Raw genomic sequence first — 17242 nt, 5'->3', positions numbered from 1 at the left:
CCGTACCTAAACATAACAACCAACTTACTAATTATTATTAAGAAGCAAAATTGGAATGTGTTCAAGGAAAACTCTTAATAGTAAATACTGTATGTGTTCCCTATTCTAAAATTATAACTCACACATTCAAACTGGGTTAATGATAATTTAGATTTTGTGGAAATAGTCAGAGAAGAAATTTCGAAGAAAGATGTTTCAAGATGTTTTCAAAAGTAAAACAAAAATAAAAAAAAAAAATCAGATTTTTTTTTTGTTTTGTTTTTTTACTTTTTTAAAAAATAAAATGTTTTATTTATTTTTATTTATATTTATAAAATATTTATAAAACTTGGATTGTTTATAATAATTTAAATGATGTAATATTATATATTTATTATTATATTTATAATATGTGTGTATAACGTGTTTATATAATGTGTATATTTATATTATACAAAAACTATATATATACATATGCAAAACTTAATAGTAATAATCATAATATATTGCATATGTTTGTGTGTGTGTGTGCATGTGCGATTCATTTTATGAGTTAATACTTAATGTATAATATTTTATGTATAAATCTAAATAAATTAATCTATCTATTTATTTATTATTTATTAAACGTTTTTAGAATGACGGTTCATAAAATGTATCTATTTATAATAATTATGTAATATTGATAATATTAATTTATTATTATATTTATAGTGTATGTGTGTAATGTGTGTATATAATGTATCTATTTATATTATTTGCTATTTTAATGTATAAATGAACTATATATATATATATATATATATATATATATAAACATCAGATGCTATAAATGAACTGTATATATATATATATATATATATATATGTGTGTGTGTGGAATATAATCATATGTAATAACATATGTACGTTTGTGTGTGCATGTGTGTGTGTCTGTGTATGAATTATTTTGTTAATACTTTAGTTACTTGAGTTAATACTTCGTATTTAATATTTTGTATAAAAACTGTAATTAATTAATTAATTATACTATTTATTATTTTTGACCTGCATCTGTAGGCCTTTATGTCATATAGGAGCATTAATACAAACTACCTTTAAAAAACTCCCTTATTAAAAAAAAATTTGCAAAAATATACCAAATGTGAAAATAATTAGCTCCCATGATCAAAGGCATCTTAATTGCGGTTTTCCAGGAATGTCTGATGAAAAGACTTTTTCATGTGAAAATTATTCATTTTAAGGTGAAATCCTGTATGAGTTAAAACAAGTCATATCTCAAGCTTCCGGAAAGTTGTTATCTGTTTCAACTGGTAATTGTCATTCCGTGCCTGTCGTCTCTGCCCCATCAGGGTCCACTGTTTCCATTATCTGATCCCTCTGGCAAAACAAGGCAACTACGCCATCGTGGCTAACGCAGCCAGCATGGACTACGACCCCCTGGTGGTGAAGCTGAATAAGGACATCAGTGCTATAGAGGAAGTGATGGGAGCCGCCCTGCAGCAGCACAAGTTTCAGTATATCTTTGAGGGTGAGTGACCTCTTGCCTCAACAGGAAGCTGATGCCTGAAGCAGTAGTTCTTTTCTGACTATCTTCCTGTCTCGGCGCAGGTCTGGGTCACCTGATCTCTTGTATCCTGATAAACGGAGCTCAGTACTTCAAGCGCATCAGTGAGTCCGGCATCAAGAAGATGTGCAGAAATATCTTTGTGCTCCAGCAGAACCTGACCAACATCACCATGTCACGCGAGGCTGATCTGGATTTCGCAAGGTAGAATACACAAATAATTTCAGTAGGGTTGTACAAAACTACATCATTTCAAAATCAGCTAGCCTGAGCAACTCCTCAACCAACTGATTTTAAGGAAAAATTGTATAGTTAAGCTTGTTTAAAGTTCATCAGCATTTAGATACACAAGTGGGAAAAAAAAAATTAGATAAATTAGTCAACCTCGATAATCAACTAGTTAATTGTCATTTAGTTTTTATTTCTGTGACAGGTTGCATGAACTACTAAGAGTAGTAAACCCATTTCCACCACTAAATAAAAACTAAAAAAAAGGTAATTGTGGCTTATCTCACAATTTAGACTTTTTTCTCGCGACTGCGAGTTCACATGTCGCAATTCTGACTTTTTTCTCAGAATTGCGTCATATAAACTCGCAATTCTGACTTTTTTTCTTAGAATTGCATGATATAAACATGATGTTGTAAGTTGTAACGTCAGAATAGCGTGATATGAATTGTGAAAAATAGTTGCAATTTTGAGAAGTAAACTCGTAATTGCTCGAACTTGCTGTTTATATCGCAATTCTGACTTTATAACACACAATTGTAAGTTATTAAATCAGAATTATGAGATAAAAAGTTGCAATTCTGAGAACATAGTGTTTTTTTCCTCAGAATTGGACTTTATGACTCACAACTGCAAGTTTATATATAAAGATATAAACTTGTAATAGCTAGAAAAGTCAGAATTGCGAGACACAAACTCGCATTTGCGAGGAAAAAAGTTTATATTTCTCAATTATAACTTTATTTTTTCTTCACAATTGTCAGTTTATATCCCCAAAACTTACTTTATATCTCGCTATTCTGACTTTATAACTCAGAAATCAGAATTATGAGATAAAAAGTTGCAATTCTAAGTCTTTTTTTCCCCTCAGGATTGGACTTTATAACTCACTATTGCAAGTTTATATCTCACAATTCTCACTCTTTGACAGAATTGTGAGATATAAACTTGCAATAACTAGAAAAGTTAGAATTGCGAGATACAAAAGTCAGAATTGTGAACTATTTTGATTTAATAACTCAGAATTGTCAGTTTATATCTCACATTTCTGAGGAGAAGAAATCAGAATTGTGAGAAGTAAACTCACAATTGTGAGAAAAAAGTCAGAATTATAAAATTAAAAAGTCACAGTTACCTCTTTTTAAATTCAGTGGCGGAAACAGGTTTTCATAGAGTAGTTTTATAAAGTTAGTCATCTAATTTTTTTTTCATCAAGACTGGCCATAACTTGTCAGTGACAAAAAGATAGATTGTATAATTTAAATATAAAAAGTTAGACTGATTACAGTTGTAGTTTTAGTTTCAGTATTTTAGATGTATAATTTATTTATTTTTAGTATGTCTGTGCTGCCAAAGTTACTAATTAAAGTCATTTATATAGCAGCACAAAAGTTATCAGGGCTAGATTTATTGATAGTGTTATCTAGTGGCATTTTTATGTTTAATGCAAGTAGGTTATGAAATTTAAAATGTTTACAGTGTATTTTTTTACTGTATATTTAGAAATTTCAGTGATTTGTTACTATATATTTACTATTACTTTATATTTATAGTTAGTATAAATGAAGTAGAAGTAGTAGTTTTTTGTAAAACTAAAGCCAATTATCATGGGATCTTATTTCCTAGAATAACATTGAGGTAACAAGCATCACATAAATACAGTGAAGAAAATATAGAGAAATATTTCTAGATAAACACAATAAACACAAAAGCCTCATAATTTTCACACATGCACATGCAAATGTGTCAAATTTTAATTATTTTAATGTAGTCAGTTTCAGAGTCATTATAATATTAGTTTAAGTTTAAATAATTTAGTTTTTTTGCATTCCTGTACAGTTAATAAAACAGTTTAAATGTAGTTTTCATTTGCTTTAGCAATAATAACAGTGGAAAAAAGAATCAGTTCATAAATTTCATCTCTTTCCAGTCTGCCTATAACTAACAGCATGTTTTTATGTTTTTTATGTGAAGATCACTGTCAGAGCAGTTAAATTAAATAGAGTAATGTGCATTTTGCTGTACAAACAATGGGAATCAATACCCGGCGGATTTCTTGCATGATTATTACAGCGCTGGCTTATTGACCCCCTTTTTCTCTCTTTCTCACTCTCTCATTCTCTCTCTCTTATATATGATGTCATGTGATGTATGGGTGGTACAGGTGGTGATTGGAATTACAGTACATTGTTTACTCTATCGAGGCTCCTCTGATTGACCCCTCCTACACACACACACACATGGCAGAGAGAGCATCTCTCTGTAAACCCCTCATGAATACGTTGGCATTATCCTCATAAACCGCTTGGAAAACAAGATAATAAAGAGCACTATAGCACTATTCTCTTGCAGCTGTACCCCTGTCATTTACATTCAGCTTTGAGTGTGTGTAAATGCCTGTGTGTTGAGGGATTCATTGAGAGAGATGGAGGCATATATGTGGATGCTGGGAGATGGAGAAAGGCCCATGAGGAAGAAGGAGGAATCGCTGGCTGCTCTCCCATCTGAATGCTTGCTGTGGGCGACTGGGCCAAGGACACAGTAATAACCATCGATTTGAGTTAAAGCTGAGCAGTGCAGTGGCCAAACCCAGCGGCGCTCCTCTCGTACGGCAGGCTTTGGTCACAGTGCCATCTAGTGATGAGAAACACAGTGGAGAAAGCATTTTTGAAAACGTGAAATAGAGCAGTTAGTGCATTTATTTATTAAAGTGAGTACAAACAGTGTAATTTGAGTTTGCCGGAGGTTTTGATGTTTAAATCAGGCGTAAACAACTTCACTAGTGGTTTTTCATTTAAATGACCTTGCATGCACGGTGTTGGTCCAGTCCCCAAGCCAAACCAGAGTGCTTTTACTCTCACTACATGCTCGTACGCATACACATACACACACCATCTGCTCACAGCTTTGGACTGAGCCAGGCCATGTCCCAGAGTCCTGCAGGTGCCTCAGCAATGTCTAATCAACGTCACCCAGACCTGGCAAGAGACTGCTGGTTTAGAGCAAATGTATGTGTATGCATTTTTTCTTAAACTTCAGTGTTAGTCTGTATTAGCTATAAACTCAAAAAGGATAGAATTGATCATAGAATAAGAACATCTCCATATGTCTGTATGAACCCAGTTCATACACTAAACACTGCCATTTAAAAGTTTGGGGAGATTAAGAGTAAGATTTTCTTGTTTGGGAAAAAATAACTCAAGTATGCATTCAGTTGATCAAAACTGACAGTACAGAGTGTAAAAACACTGTAAAAAACAATTTGTTGAGTCAACTTAAAATAATTTGTAACCTGGCTGCCTTAAAATTTTACGTTCAAAAAATGTTTATTCAACTTGAAATATTAAGTTATATTATTAAGTGACAACTTAGATATTTGAGTTGAATCAACTTAAAAATTTAAGGCAGCTGGGTTACTTACCCATCTGTTAAGTTTAGCAAACACAAATATCTAAGTTGTTACTCAGTACAACTTAACATTTCAAGTTGAATAAACTTATTTTAGTTGACTGAACTTAAAATTTTAAGGCAGCAGGGTAACAAATTATTTTAAGATGACTCAACAAATTATGTTTTTTATTTTTTACAGTGTAGGGCTGCCCCCTAATAGTCGACTAACCGTTAGTCGACGAGAAGAGATGTGACGAAGTCACGCAGTTCATTAGTGATCATTAATGGCTGCTCTATGTGGTAATATACAAAGTACAAATGCTCGCCTAATATTCATAGACTTCAAAATATGGCATTTCATCTGAAAGATGTATGTAATAGCAACTTTACATGCCGACTCAATCTAATATCCTAGAAAAATGTGCGTTGTGCAGAGTGTGGAAGCTGAGTAGTAGCGCACTTACTGCATGATGGTCACTTGCTCTTAAAATACTCCGTCATTTTGGTCATGCAGATAAAAGTAATACATCTTTTGAATCTGTAAAGACTCTACGTTTATTTGTGTGTGCTCACAATAACAACGAAACGTTGTGCTTTTGTAAAATAATTAAAGCAAACAGGATGTGCTTTCTGCCATCTTGGTCTCTGTGAATTTGAGTGCAGAACTGCGAAACTCTGTGTATACTTGCCTTACGGACATGAAAAATGTATCTATTGAGAGTGAAATGTATACTTTCAAATGAGCCAAAAAGTTAGAAAACAATGTCGCTGTCGCTGACTTCATCTCTTAAGATGAAAACCAAAGAAAACGCTAGTTTATGAATAAATTATTAAAGCAGTCTCCTTGCTGTTTTTCCCAGACACATTCATAATTGTGACCCTGGACCACAAAACAAGTCATAAGTAGCACGGGTATATTTGTAGCAATAGCCAACAATAATGTATGGGTGATTTTTATTCTATGCCAAAAATCATTAGGATATTAAGTAAAGATTATGTTCCATGAAGATATTTTGTACATTTACTACCGTAAATATGTCAAAAATTAATTGCTGATTAGTAATATGCATTGCTAAGAACTTTATTTTGGATGACTTTAAAGGCGATTTTCCCAATATTTAATTATTTATTTATTTTATTTTTTTTGTGCAGCAATAAGCATATTATAATGATTTTTTAAAAGATCATGTGATACTGAAGACCGAAGTAATAGCTGCTGAAAATTCAGCTCGCCATCACAGGAATAAATTACATTTTAAAATATATAAAAATAGTAAATGCTTACTAAAATTGTAATACTATTTAACAATAAATATTGTTTTTGCTCAAATAAATGCAGACTTGGTGAGCAGAAGTAGCTTCTTTCAAAACTTCAAAGAGTCAAAACTTTGTTGATACGTTGTTCCAAACCCGTATGACCTTTGTTCATCTTCAGAACACAAATTAAGATATTTTTGATGAAATCCGAAAGCTTTCTGACCCTGCATAGACAGCAACACAACTGACAAGTTCAATGTCCAGAAAGGTAGTAAAGACATTGTTAAAATAGTCCATGTGACATCAGTGCTTCAACCATAAATTTATGAAGCTGCAAGAATACTTTTTGTGCACAAAAAACTAAAATAACAACTTTATTCAACAGTTTCTTCTCTTCTGTGTCAGTCTTTGACTCGCGTTCACAAGAGTCTTCATTAAACAGACTTTATAAGCATTTCTGAAGTTTTCGACAGAAAGGATGACTTGCAATATTTTGCCCAGCCTTATGTATTTGAACCAGAATATACAGATGATAAACTAAGAAAGATGGATGTTTTACGTCAGAATGCCGGCTCCTTAAAAATATCTTAATTTGTGTTCTGAAGATGAACAAAAGTTTTACGGGTTTGGCACAATATGAGGGTAAGCAATTAATGACAGAATTTTAATTTTTGGGTGAAGTAGCTGAATTGGAACATCTACTAGCAACTTTTTCAGCCACTAGACCATCCAATGCCTATTGTACACAAAAAATGCAAGTAATGGCTGAATTTATTAGTTATAATCTGATTGACTGACTACATGAACTCAGTTCTGTTTTAGAACATCCCGAGCAGCTGGAAGTTTTTCACCATGGTCAGTGTCTAATGTCAGTAGGACAGTCTCTTTTTCTTTAAAATGGCGGAATATGCTGCAGTGAGGACCAGCCATGCTGATCACGTTCTGTCTCTCTTCCAGTGTAAAATCTAAACCACGCTCTCTCATTCAGTAAGGAAAAGGGAATTTGTTAGGAATTCACACTTCAGAGACTGGCTGACTGACACGCATGGGTCAGAGGTCAAGCTGTTGGAAAAGCACCTGTCTTGTGAGGCCATTTGTAAGGCTTCTGGAAAAAAAACGACATTTAGCCAGCGTGTCAGGGTGACGGCCTGGACTGTTTACACCGTGGCTGCTCTGCACTCCCGATAACCACAAAACAAACCGGCAGCTGCACTTGACAGCACTTTGGTCCTTCTGTTTGCACGTGCGAGTAACCTAAGGCTTTTCTCCATATCTGTTTGTTGTGTTTATCTAGATGTATTGCTCTGTATTTTTGCATATGTTTGCAGTTATAAGATGTTTTTTTACCTCCGTAATAAGATGCTATGAAACTCCCATTGGACTCCATTGTGTAGCTATAATGAAAATAACAAGTATTCATAAGTTATGGCATTGGTTTTAATGCCATCTTAAATGTTCTGTAAATTCAATGATTCATTGATTATAAATTTTCATCATCTCTCAAAAATCCTTACAGAAGTCTCTCTGGGCTTTTTTTTTTGCATTAAAATTAGTAGTAAAATATATGTAAATAAATTTAGAAAAAATTCTGTTTATTACTATATATTAACTAAGTGGCACTTATAATTGATTTTTTTTTTTTTTTTCACTTTTCCATTCTGCAATATTTTAACAATACTTGATTTTTATTTTATTTTATTGTATTTTATTTTATTTTTATTTTTGTTTTATTTTAATTTTTTAAAGTTATAAACTTTTTGCTCAAAAAATGCAGACTTGGTGAGCATAAGAGGCTTCTTTTAAGCACATCAACATTTTGTAGATATGTAAAATATATGTAAATAAATTTTAGTGTTCATTACTATATATTGACATATTGGCACTTTAAAATTTTATATATATATATCAAATTCCACTTCTCCATTCTGAAATACATTTACAATACTTAATATTTAATTTTAGATTTTATTTTATTTTATTTTATTTTAATTAATAATAAATGCAGACTTCGGGAGCATAAGAGACTTCTTTCAAAGAGATTAAAGAATCAACGTTTTGTAGATATGTAGTCATATAGTGAAATATATGTAAATACATTTTACTGTTTTTTACTATATGTTGACATATTGCCACTTAGAGGGGAAAATTATTTTTATATTTTTATCCACTTTTCAATTTTGAAATACTTTTTATATATTTAACTATTTTATTTTATTTTGTTTTGTTTTGTTTTGACTAACTGCTGTTGAGTTGAAATGACAATTTGGAAGCTGAAAAATATTGTCCAGCTCTATTTCTACAGCAGCAGCAGCCCAGTAATAGTCTTCACAAACTATTTTATGGCCCTGTTCTACCTGCTGTCCCAGGACTCCTTCTGTTGAGGCGTTTTCTAATATGAAAACCAGGGTCAGACCGCCTCATCTCAAAGCCTCCCCTCCCTTTAGAACAGAACAGCTGATAGAAGAGCAGGCTGTCTGCAAAATGTTCTCATTAACAGGAAAATCTGACCTGTCAAGCATGCAGGAGGGAATGTCCTGAAAGCCTGATATGGTCTTTTGCACAGAAAGCATTGGCATTTGTTACTGTGGTGACAAGTATGTGTGATCTGTTTGATGGAGAGGATCGTCTTGGGCATCTTGCCTGCTCTCTCTCTCCCTCAGCTGCTAACTAATGTGTTGCTGAGAATGCGCTGACAGAGGCAGCCCTTAATGGCTTTAATATTGTACATGCTGGAAATTGGAGGAAATGAATTGTGCTGATTCAAGTTTTTTTACACCGTCTCCCTTCACGCCAACATACATCTCCCTGTGTCCTTCGCCGCATGCATCATAAATTAGCTTAATACCCTTTGTATGCACTACTGTACACACAGAAAGAGTCTAATTAAAACTTAATGGCACTCAGAAAACACACACAGGTGCAAGTTCTGTGTGTGAGAAGTTCCTGCTCTTTATTATCTTCTAATGGGAAATAGGATTGGGAGAGGAAAGGAAAGAAGGTGGTCTTAAAAGCCACGGAGAGTTAATCAGATTAGCAACTCACCGCCGTTTCCCTAAATGCTTTTAAATGTGTGTGAAATGAAGTGTGGAGAATGTCATAGTTGGCACACCAATCAAACAAACAAACATGAAGAAGCACACAAATAGACAGCTGCTCTCTTTATGTTGGCTTAAAACCCCATTAAATTGCTTGATGTGTGCTGTTTATATATATATATTGTTGCCATTTTTAGTATTTATTTTGTTTTTGTTTTGTTTTGTTTGTTTTATTTTTAGTAGTTTTTTGTCTTGTTTTTTGTCATTTTTAGTAGGGTGTGTTTCTTTGTTTTTTGTTTTATTTGTTTGTTTTTTTGTCATTTTTAGTATTTTTTTTTTGTCTTGTTTGTTTGTCATTTTTATTAGGGTTTTGTTTTGTTTGTTTTTGTTTTTTTTTAGTAGTTTTTTGTTTTGTTTGTCATTTTTAGTAGGTTTTTTTTGTTTGTTCTTTGTCATTTACTGTAATTTTTGTTCTGTTTTGTTTGTCATTTTTATCAGGGTTTTGTTTGTTTGTTTTTGTCATTTTTAGTATTTTTTTGTTTTTGTCTTTTTTGTTGGTTTTTGTTTTGTTTTGTTTGTTTGTTGGTCATTTTAGTAGTTATTTATTCTGTTTGTTTGTCATTTTTAGTACGGTGTGTTTCTTTGTTTTTTTGATTTATTTGTTTGTTTTCCGTCATTTTTAGTAGTTTTTTGTTTTTGTTCTGTTCTGCTTTGTTTGTTTGTTTGTCATTTTTAGTAGTGTTTTGTTTTATTTGTTTGTTTTTTGTCATTTTTAGTAGTTTTTTGTCTTGTTTTTTGTCATTTTTAGTAGGGTGTGTTTCTTTGTTTTTTGTTTTATTTGTTTGTTTTTTTGTCATTTTTAGTAGTTTTTTGTCTTGTTTGTTTGTCATTTTTATTAGGGTTTTGTTTTGTTTGTTTTTGTCATTTTGTAGTAGTTTTTTGTTTTGTTTGTCATTTTTAGTAGTTTTTTTTTGTTTGTTCTTTGTCATTTACTGTAATTTTTGTTCTGTTTTGTTTGTTTGTCATTTTTATTAGGGTTTTGTTTTGTTTGTTTGTTTTTGTCATTTTTAGTAGTTTTTTGTTTTGTTTTTGTCTTTTTTGTTGGTTTTTGTTTTGTTTTGTTTGTTTGTTGGTCATTTTAGTAGTTATTTATTCTGTTTGTTTGTCATTTTTAGTATGGTGTGTTTCTTTGTTTTTTTTTTATTTATTTGTTTGTTTTCTGTCATTTTTAGTAGTTTTGTTCTGTTTTGTTTCTCTTTTTTTTATATATATATATTTTATTTATGACAGATTTTCAAACAGTTTTTCTGAAAATACAAAACAAACCAGAATCCCACAAACTGTATATATATATATATATATATATATATATATATATATATATATATATATATAATAAGAAATTAAAAAAGTTTGTTTGTCATTTTTAGTAGGGTGTGTTTTTTTTTTTTTTTTTGTTGTTGTTTTTTTTTTTTTTTTTGTCATTTTTAGTAGTGTTTTGCTCTGTTCTGTTCTGTTTTGTTTGTTTGTTTGTCATTTTTAGTAGTGTTTTGTTTTGCTTTATTTGTTTTCTTTGTTATTTTTAGTAGTTTTTGTTCTGTTTTGTTTTGTTTGTCATTTTTAGTTTTGTGTTTTGTTTGTTTGTCATTTTTAGTAGTGTTTTGTTTTATTTGTTTTTACGTACGTTTTTTTGTGCTAGGAAGATAAAGCTGTTTCATGTCAAATGAAGTGCTGTATCTATACGAGACTGTCCTGTTTTGAGCTTTAATGAGGAGACAGCCCAGGTCTGGTGGATTAAAGCCCTGGCGCAGGAAGGGTTACTGGGACACTGTACTGTCAGGACTGTTATAAATGGCTGTGTTTTTTCAGTGTCAGAGATGAATGGGGGTTAATGGAACTGCCCTCTCTCTGTCCTGCAGGTGCACTTGTGCTCACATTCACACTTTTTTGCCAAGCTTTTCAGTGTCTTATAGGTTGAATCTGTATTTTTCTACTAGCTGAATATGCTGCGATCGTTTGATTTTTCATGTTAGTGTTAATCTGAAGCATTAGAGCTCGGCATTTTAGAGGTGCAAGGGCAACACCATTATTTCCAAGTTCTTAGAGAAACTTTTTCAACAAGAAGGCTTAGTAGTAGAAAGCAGATCTGTGAGATGTTTTGTTACCGTGTCTTTCACTTAGCACTCCATTTCCAGCAAGTGGACTAATTGTCTGTGTAGTTTCTATAACAGCATTTCCCTGCTGGTCTTCAAGAAACAGAGTTAAGTCTCTGTGAAGTTGTTTAAAACAGCATCCACTGTAAAACTGGCCTTAAAGCCGACCTGACAACTTTAACTAGATTTTTAGATTAGATAGTCAATCTGAGCTGTGTTATAGTTGCTAGGATGTTGTTGTTGGTTGTGAGGGCATTCCTATACTGTTTCTCATCTGTCACTAAGTGGTTTTAGCATCTTGCTAGGTTTTCTGGATGGTTGCTAGGGTTTTGTTAAGTGGTTAACTAATAAACTAATAAACTGGGTGTTTATTACTATTTGCGTCAGAAGAGCCCACCTCCAAATTTATGCAGAAAAATAATTTTTAGAAATTTAGAAATTGCTAGTAAATTTCACAATTAATTACAAAGAAAAATAAAACATTTTAAGGTACAGAGACTGAAATATTATTTTCTTGTACAAACTACAATAATCTTTGTTCTGTTTACAATGTTGAATCATTTTTACAGTATAGATATGACACTGGTATCTCCTTTAGTATAAAATTGTGGGATTTTTGTTCATTTTATTGTCTAACACACCAACAACAATGCTTTGAAACTGTTTTCACTCAGAAATTACCATTAAATTTACAAAAAGATACAAAGAAATAGCAAGTAACACAATTAATTAAACACAAAATGTTTAAAGCACAGACTGAAATTATTTATTTTTTCTTTTTTGTAAATGTAAAAAAACTTTGGATGCGATTAATCGATTTGACAGCCCTGATAGATAGATAGATAGACAGACAGACAGACAGACAGGTAGACAGACAGACAGACAGACAGAGAGACAGATAGATAGATCTATATACAAATTTATATAGATAGATTAATCGATTAATTGTGATTAATCACAGTCAAAATAAAAGTTTTAGATAGATAGATAGATAGATAGTCACAATTAATCACAGCCAAAAAAAAAGTTTGTATAGATAGATTAATCGATTAATCGTGATTAATCACAGCCAAAGTAAAAGGATAGATAGATAGATAGATAGATAGATAGATAGATAGATAGATAGATAGATAGATCGATCGCAATTAATCACAGCCAAAATAAGTTTGTACAGATAGACTAATTGATTAATCACAGTCAAAATAAGTTTATATAGATAGAATAATCGATTAATTGTGATTAATCACAGCCAAAATAAAAGTTTGTATACATAGATAGACAGATAGATAGATAGATAGATAGATAGATAGATAGATAGATAGATAGTCACAATTAATCACAGCCAAAAAAGTTTGTATAGATAGATTAATCGATTAATCGTGATGACTCACAGCCAAAATAAAAGTTTGTATAGATGGATAGATAGATAGATAGATAGATAGATAGATAGATAGATAGATAATCACAGCTAAAATAAAGGTTTGTATAGATTAATCGATGAATCGTGATTAATCACAGCAAAAATATGTTTGTATAAATAGATTAATCACAGCCAAAGTAAAACTTTGTATAGATTGATTGATTGTTTGATTGATTGATTGATTGATTGATTGATTGATTGATTGATTGATTGATTGAAGGGCTGTCAAGTCGATTAATCATGATTAATCACATCCAAAATATGATGATGGATGGATGCATGGATTGATAGATAGATTAGGGCTGTCAAATTGATTAGTCACAATTACTTGCATCCGAAATGAAAGGATAGTGACCAAAAATGCACTATGTAACCTTGTTTCAGTAGATTAACTTTATGCTGTAGTAGAACTCACAATCATGGATCATCTCCAGAAGTTTAATATCTCTATAAGTTCATAACCTCAAGTCCTTATGATTTTATGGTTTTTAAATTTACATATGCTCGATCATGAAAGGAGTAAAACTGCTCATTTTTCCCAGTGTTTGCTCTGTACGGAGCACCTTTAAAGCGAAAGGTTGTGTAAAGTGGGTTCTTCGGCTCATTTCGAGTGCAACCAGAAGTCTCTGAGCACCTGGAGGAGTGTGCCAGCTTGATAGGAGAGTTAGAGAGAGTCCTGCTGGCTAAGGCCTTTTCTGTGTGCCTGAGTAATGCAGCATGAGAGAGAGATTCGGAGGAGTCGTCTGCTCTGATGGGGTCAAAACACATTCAGCTCTTATCACCCTTGTTACAAATGTGCCTCCGCTGCAGAAATAGAAGTTGTAAGCCTTTTGTGTGGGTGGGTGGGTGTGTGTATGCATGCTCGTGTAAGTGGTCTCCTTGAACTATATGTCTAATGTTTAATGCATGTTGTTCCATTCCATTGGTCAACAGTATGTTTGGGCCAAAGGGGTCATGGAAAAATGGTTTGATGTTCTCAACAAGTTTTGTGAATGCATTGCTTCACAGTGAGGAACAAGGCCATGTTAGCAGAACTTTGATTTTGTTGCATTACTTTTTTTTTTTACTATTTTTTGTTTGTTTGTTTTTTTGTTTTTTTAATAAAATTAACATACTTAAAATATTTTGATTTATGAAGTTTTAAGTTTGAATCACTTAAATATAAAAATGAAATAGTTAAAAATAAGCTTAAATATATTTCTTTTTATAAATGTATTCTATATAAATATTAAACTTTAATTTTAAAATATATATTTTTAATGCATCTTTTAAATCGATTTATTGCAATTAATCACATCCAAAATAAAAGTTTGTGTTTACATAATATATATGTATGTTAATTGTTTTTATAGCGTCTGTCAAATCGTTTAATCCTGATTAATTGCATACAAAATGCTTGTATTTACTAGTCCTGTCAAAACGATTAATCACAATTAATCACATCCAAAATAACAGTTTGTGTTTACATGATATATATATATGTGTGTGCTGTGTATATTTATATGTATACATAAATACACACACGTACATGTATATATTTAAGAAATATTTGCATGTATATATGTATTCGTATTTATATATGATTTATATTATATATAAATATAAATATATATTTTACACATATTTCTTAAATGCATACATGTATGCATATTTTTAAGATATTTTTAAGGTATACATTTAAGCACACGCATATTATGTAAACAAACTTTTATTTTGGATGCGATTAATTGCGATTAATCACGATTAATCGATTTGACTGTCCTCAGTATGTTGCTTAAAATGATCATTTTTATATATTTTTTTTTAAGCAACATATGTATGTGTACTTTACAAATAATATTTTTGTTAAGTATAAATATAAAATGAGTGTTTTTATTTTTTTCATTATTTTTAAGATATTTTAAGTGACAAAAAAATTACATTTAAACTTGACATTTAACAAAAAAAAAACTTTCTCAAATGCAAAAATGTGTGGGTTTTATCTATGAATCGAGTTCAGCAACACTTTCACCACCTTGCTTCAGAGAGACGCTATCATATACCATCATCTGAAATAACACCAACTCTTTTATTCTGTCTCTCTTTATGTTTTTCTCTGCAGGCAGTACTATGAGATGCTATACAATACAGCCGACGAGCTTCTAAACCTGGTGGTTGATCAAGGGGTGCGTTACACAGAGCTGGAGTACATCAATGCTTTGAGTCTCCTCCACCGCAGCCAGACAGGCGTGGGAGACCTGACCGTGCAGAACATGCGGCTTCAGCGCCTCAAAGAGATCATATGCGAACAGGCTGCCATTAAACAGGCTACCAAGGATAAGAAGATCACTACGGTCTAGACACACGTTTAAACTATATCCACCAACGCTCTAAAGGGTCCACGTTACTGCCGTTCGTTACTGTCACAGGCTTTAAGTCAAGTAAACATTATAGTGGTCGTTTGGTATTGGTTTCATTTCATTTATTTGCTTTGCAATATTTATAAGATACATTTCTGACCACACTCAGACATGTTCTAATGTATGAATCCCTTGTATCTTTTCTTGTTAAACCAGGCCACACCTTTAAGAGTGAGAGGACGGATTCTCTCGTGGCTTGGGGACATTTTCGTCTCATTTTCTTACTTTATCAAAACGCTGCTCTCAATTATAGAATCTTCCCGCGTGCCGTCTCTCCCTGCCCGACCCGGTGCCTGTGCCTGGAATAACAGATGCCAGATTAGAACGGCAGGCTTTTTTATCAGTCAAAAAAGAAACAGCTCGTCCGCCGCTTGTTGATTTGTTCGTTTTGCTCGAGAGGAAATAGGAATCGCCAAACCCCATTCAGCATTTCTTAAATTTGCAGGTATAATTGCAATCCTTCGTTCATCTTCAGAACACAAATTAATATATTTTTGATGAAATCCAGGGTCAGAAAACTCTCGGATTTCATCAAAAATATCTTAATATGTGTTCTAAAGATGAACAAAGGTCTTAAGGGTTTGCAATGTCATGAAGGTGAGTATTTAATGACTGAATTTAAATTTTTGCCTTTAAAAACAGATTCCCTGGTTGTCTACAGACGTAAAGTAATGAGTTCCTAAGCGTTCATGTTGATATATTCGAATATCTGTCCTTCAACTGTGCTTTAATTTAAATCTAAACCTCTTATTCCTTGTTCAAACAGACACAAAAGCCTACAGATCACTCACACTCTGTTCCAGGCTATTTTTAGTTCATTAATTATGAAGAATAGAGCAAGAGAGAAAGCCATCGATACAGAACACAGGCGTTAAGCAGGAAGCCACCCGAGCAATCCATCAAAATGACTCAACCACTCGAATCAATAATTGCCACCAGGTTGCCACAGAGAGAAACACAGCGACCATCTTTCATATTCTTAGCACATTAGATGCGTGTGTGAATGCTGAAGATGTGTTAGAGCAATGGCTTGACATTATAAACGTCATGTCTGCTTTATTTTATTATACCTGTAAGAGCAGTCTCAATAAACTAGTACAGGCAAGGAGAGAAGTGTGTGGATATGTGTGTGTTAAAGTGCCATTATCACGTTCTCATTATTGTTTAAGTGAAGCAGCTGACTCAAGCACTCCCATTAGCATTGTTATTATTCATTTAGATGTTATTGCAACAGAATCTGATGTTGTTTGCACAAAATATGTCAGAGCAACACTATACGCCTTTGTTTTTGTGTATTTTTAGTATGTATTTTGTGTGCAGCTTTAATAGCATTTGAGATCTTCATGTACATGCTTGTAAATTTCAATTAATTGCTTAAAAGTCATCCTGAGGAGCGTCTCAGCCCTGGACTACTGGATTCAAAGTGAATTTTGCCAATGGTAATGTCAAAATGAAAATAAATGAATATAACAGAAACAAGCGTTGGCACTTGTTTGTTCTGTCAATCTGATTTGTATTGGCTTGCCTGAAGAGAACATCATCTGCATTTTTCACAAGTGAGTTTCGTTTCATTTAACTTTAGAACTGTATTCACTGCTTCACTTGATGAATGTACTATCAACAATACACCCTGCTGAAAGAAGCTGGTTGCCCTGGTGAAAAAACAGCATATGCTAGTAGGTATTTTGATGCTGGGATGCCGGTTAGGTAGGTTTTAATGCTGGTTTAAGCTGGTCCTTGGCTGGTTTATGCTGGTCCTTGACCAGCAACATGACCAGCATAAACCAGCTAAGGACCAGCTTAAACCAGCATCAA

The 17242-nt window shown here is 32.5% G+C and overlaps 1 protein-coding gene across 1 annotated transcript in view; it reads left to right on the top strand.

Moving 5' to 3' along the window:
* Positions 1-16917, top strand: part of exoc4 (exocyst complex component 4) — a 143264-nt gene extending 126347 nt beyond the window's left edge. Inside the window, exons 16-18 of the mRNA XM_051107798.1 lie at positions 1331-1509; positions 1590-1749; positions 15130-16917. Coding sequence (XP_050963755.1) covers positions 1331-1509; positions 1590-1749; positions 15130-15367 — 577 coding nt within the window. The 3' untranslated portion in view covers positions 15368-16917. The remainder of the gene's footprint in view (positions 1-1330; positions 1510-1589; positions 1750-15129) is intronic.
* Positions 16918-17242: the final 325 nt, after the last annotated feature.

This window comes from Labeo rohita, chromosome 4, assembly GCF_022985175.1.
Source record: "Labeo rohita strain BAU-BD-2019 chromosome 4, IGBB_LRoh.1.0, whole genome shotgun sequence".
Taxonomy (NCBI): Eukaryota; Metazoa; Chordata; class Actinopteri; order Cypriniformes; family Cyprinidae; genus Labeo; species Labeo rohita.
The sequence above is the reverse complement of the archived record's forward strand: the minus strand, read 5'-3'. Positions and strand labels throughout refer to the sequence as shown.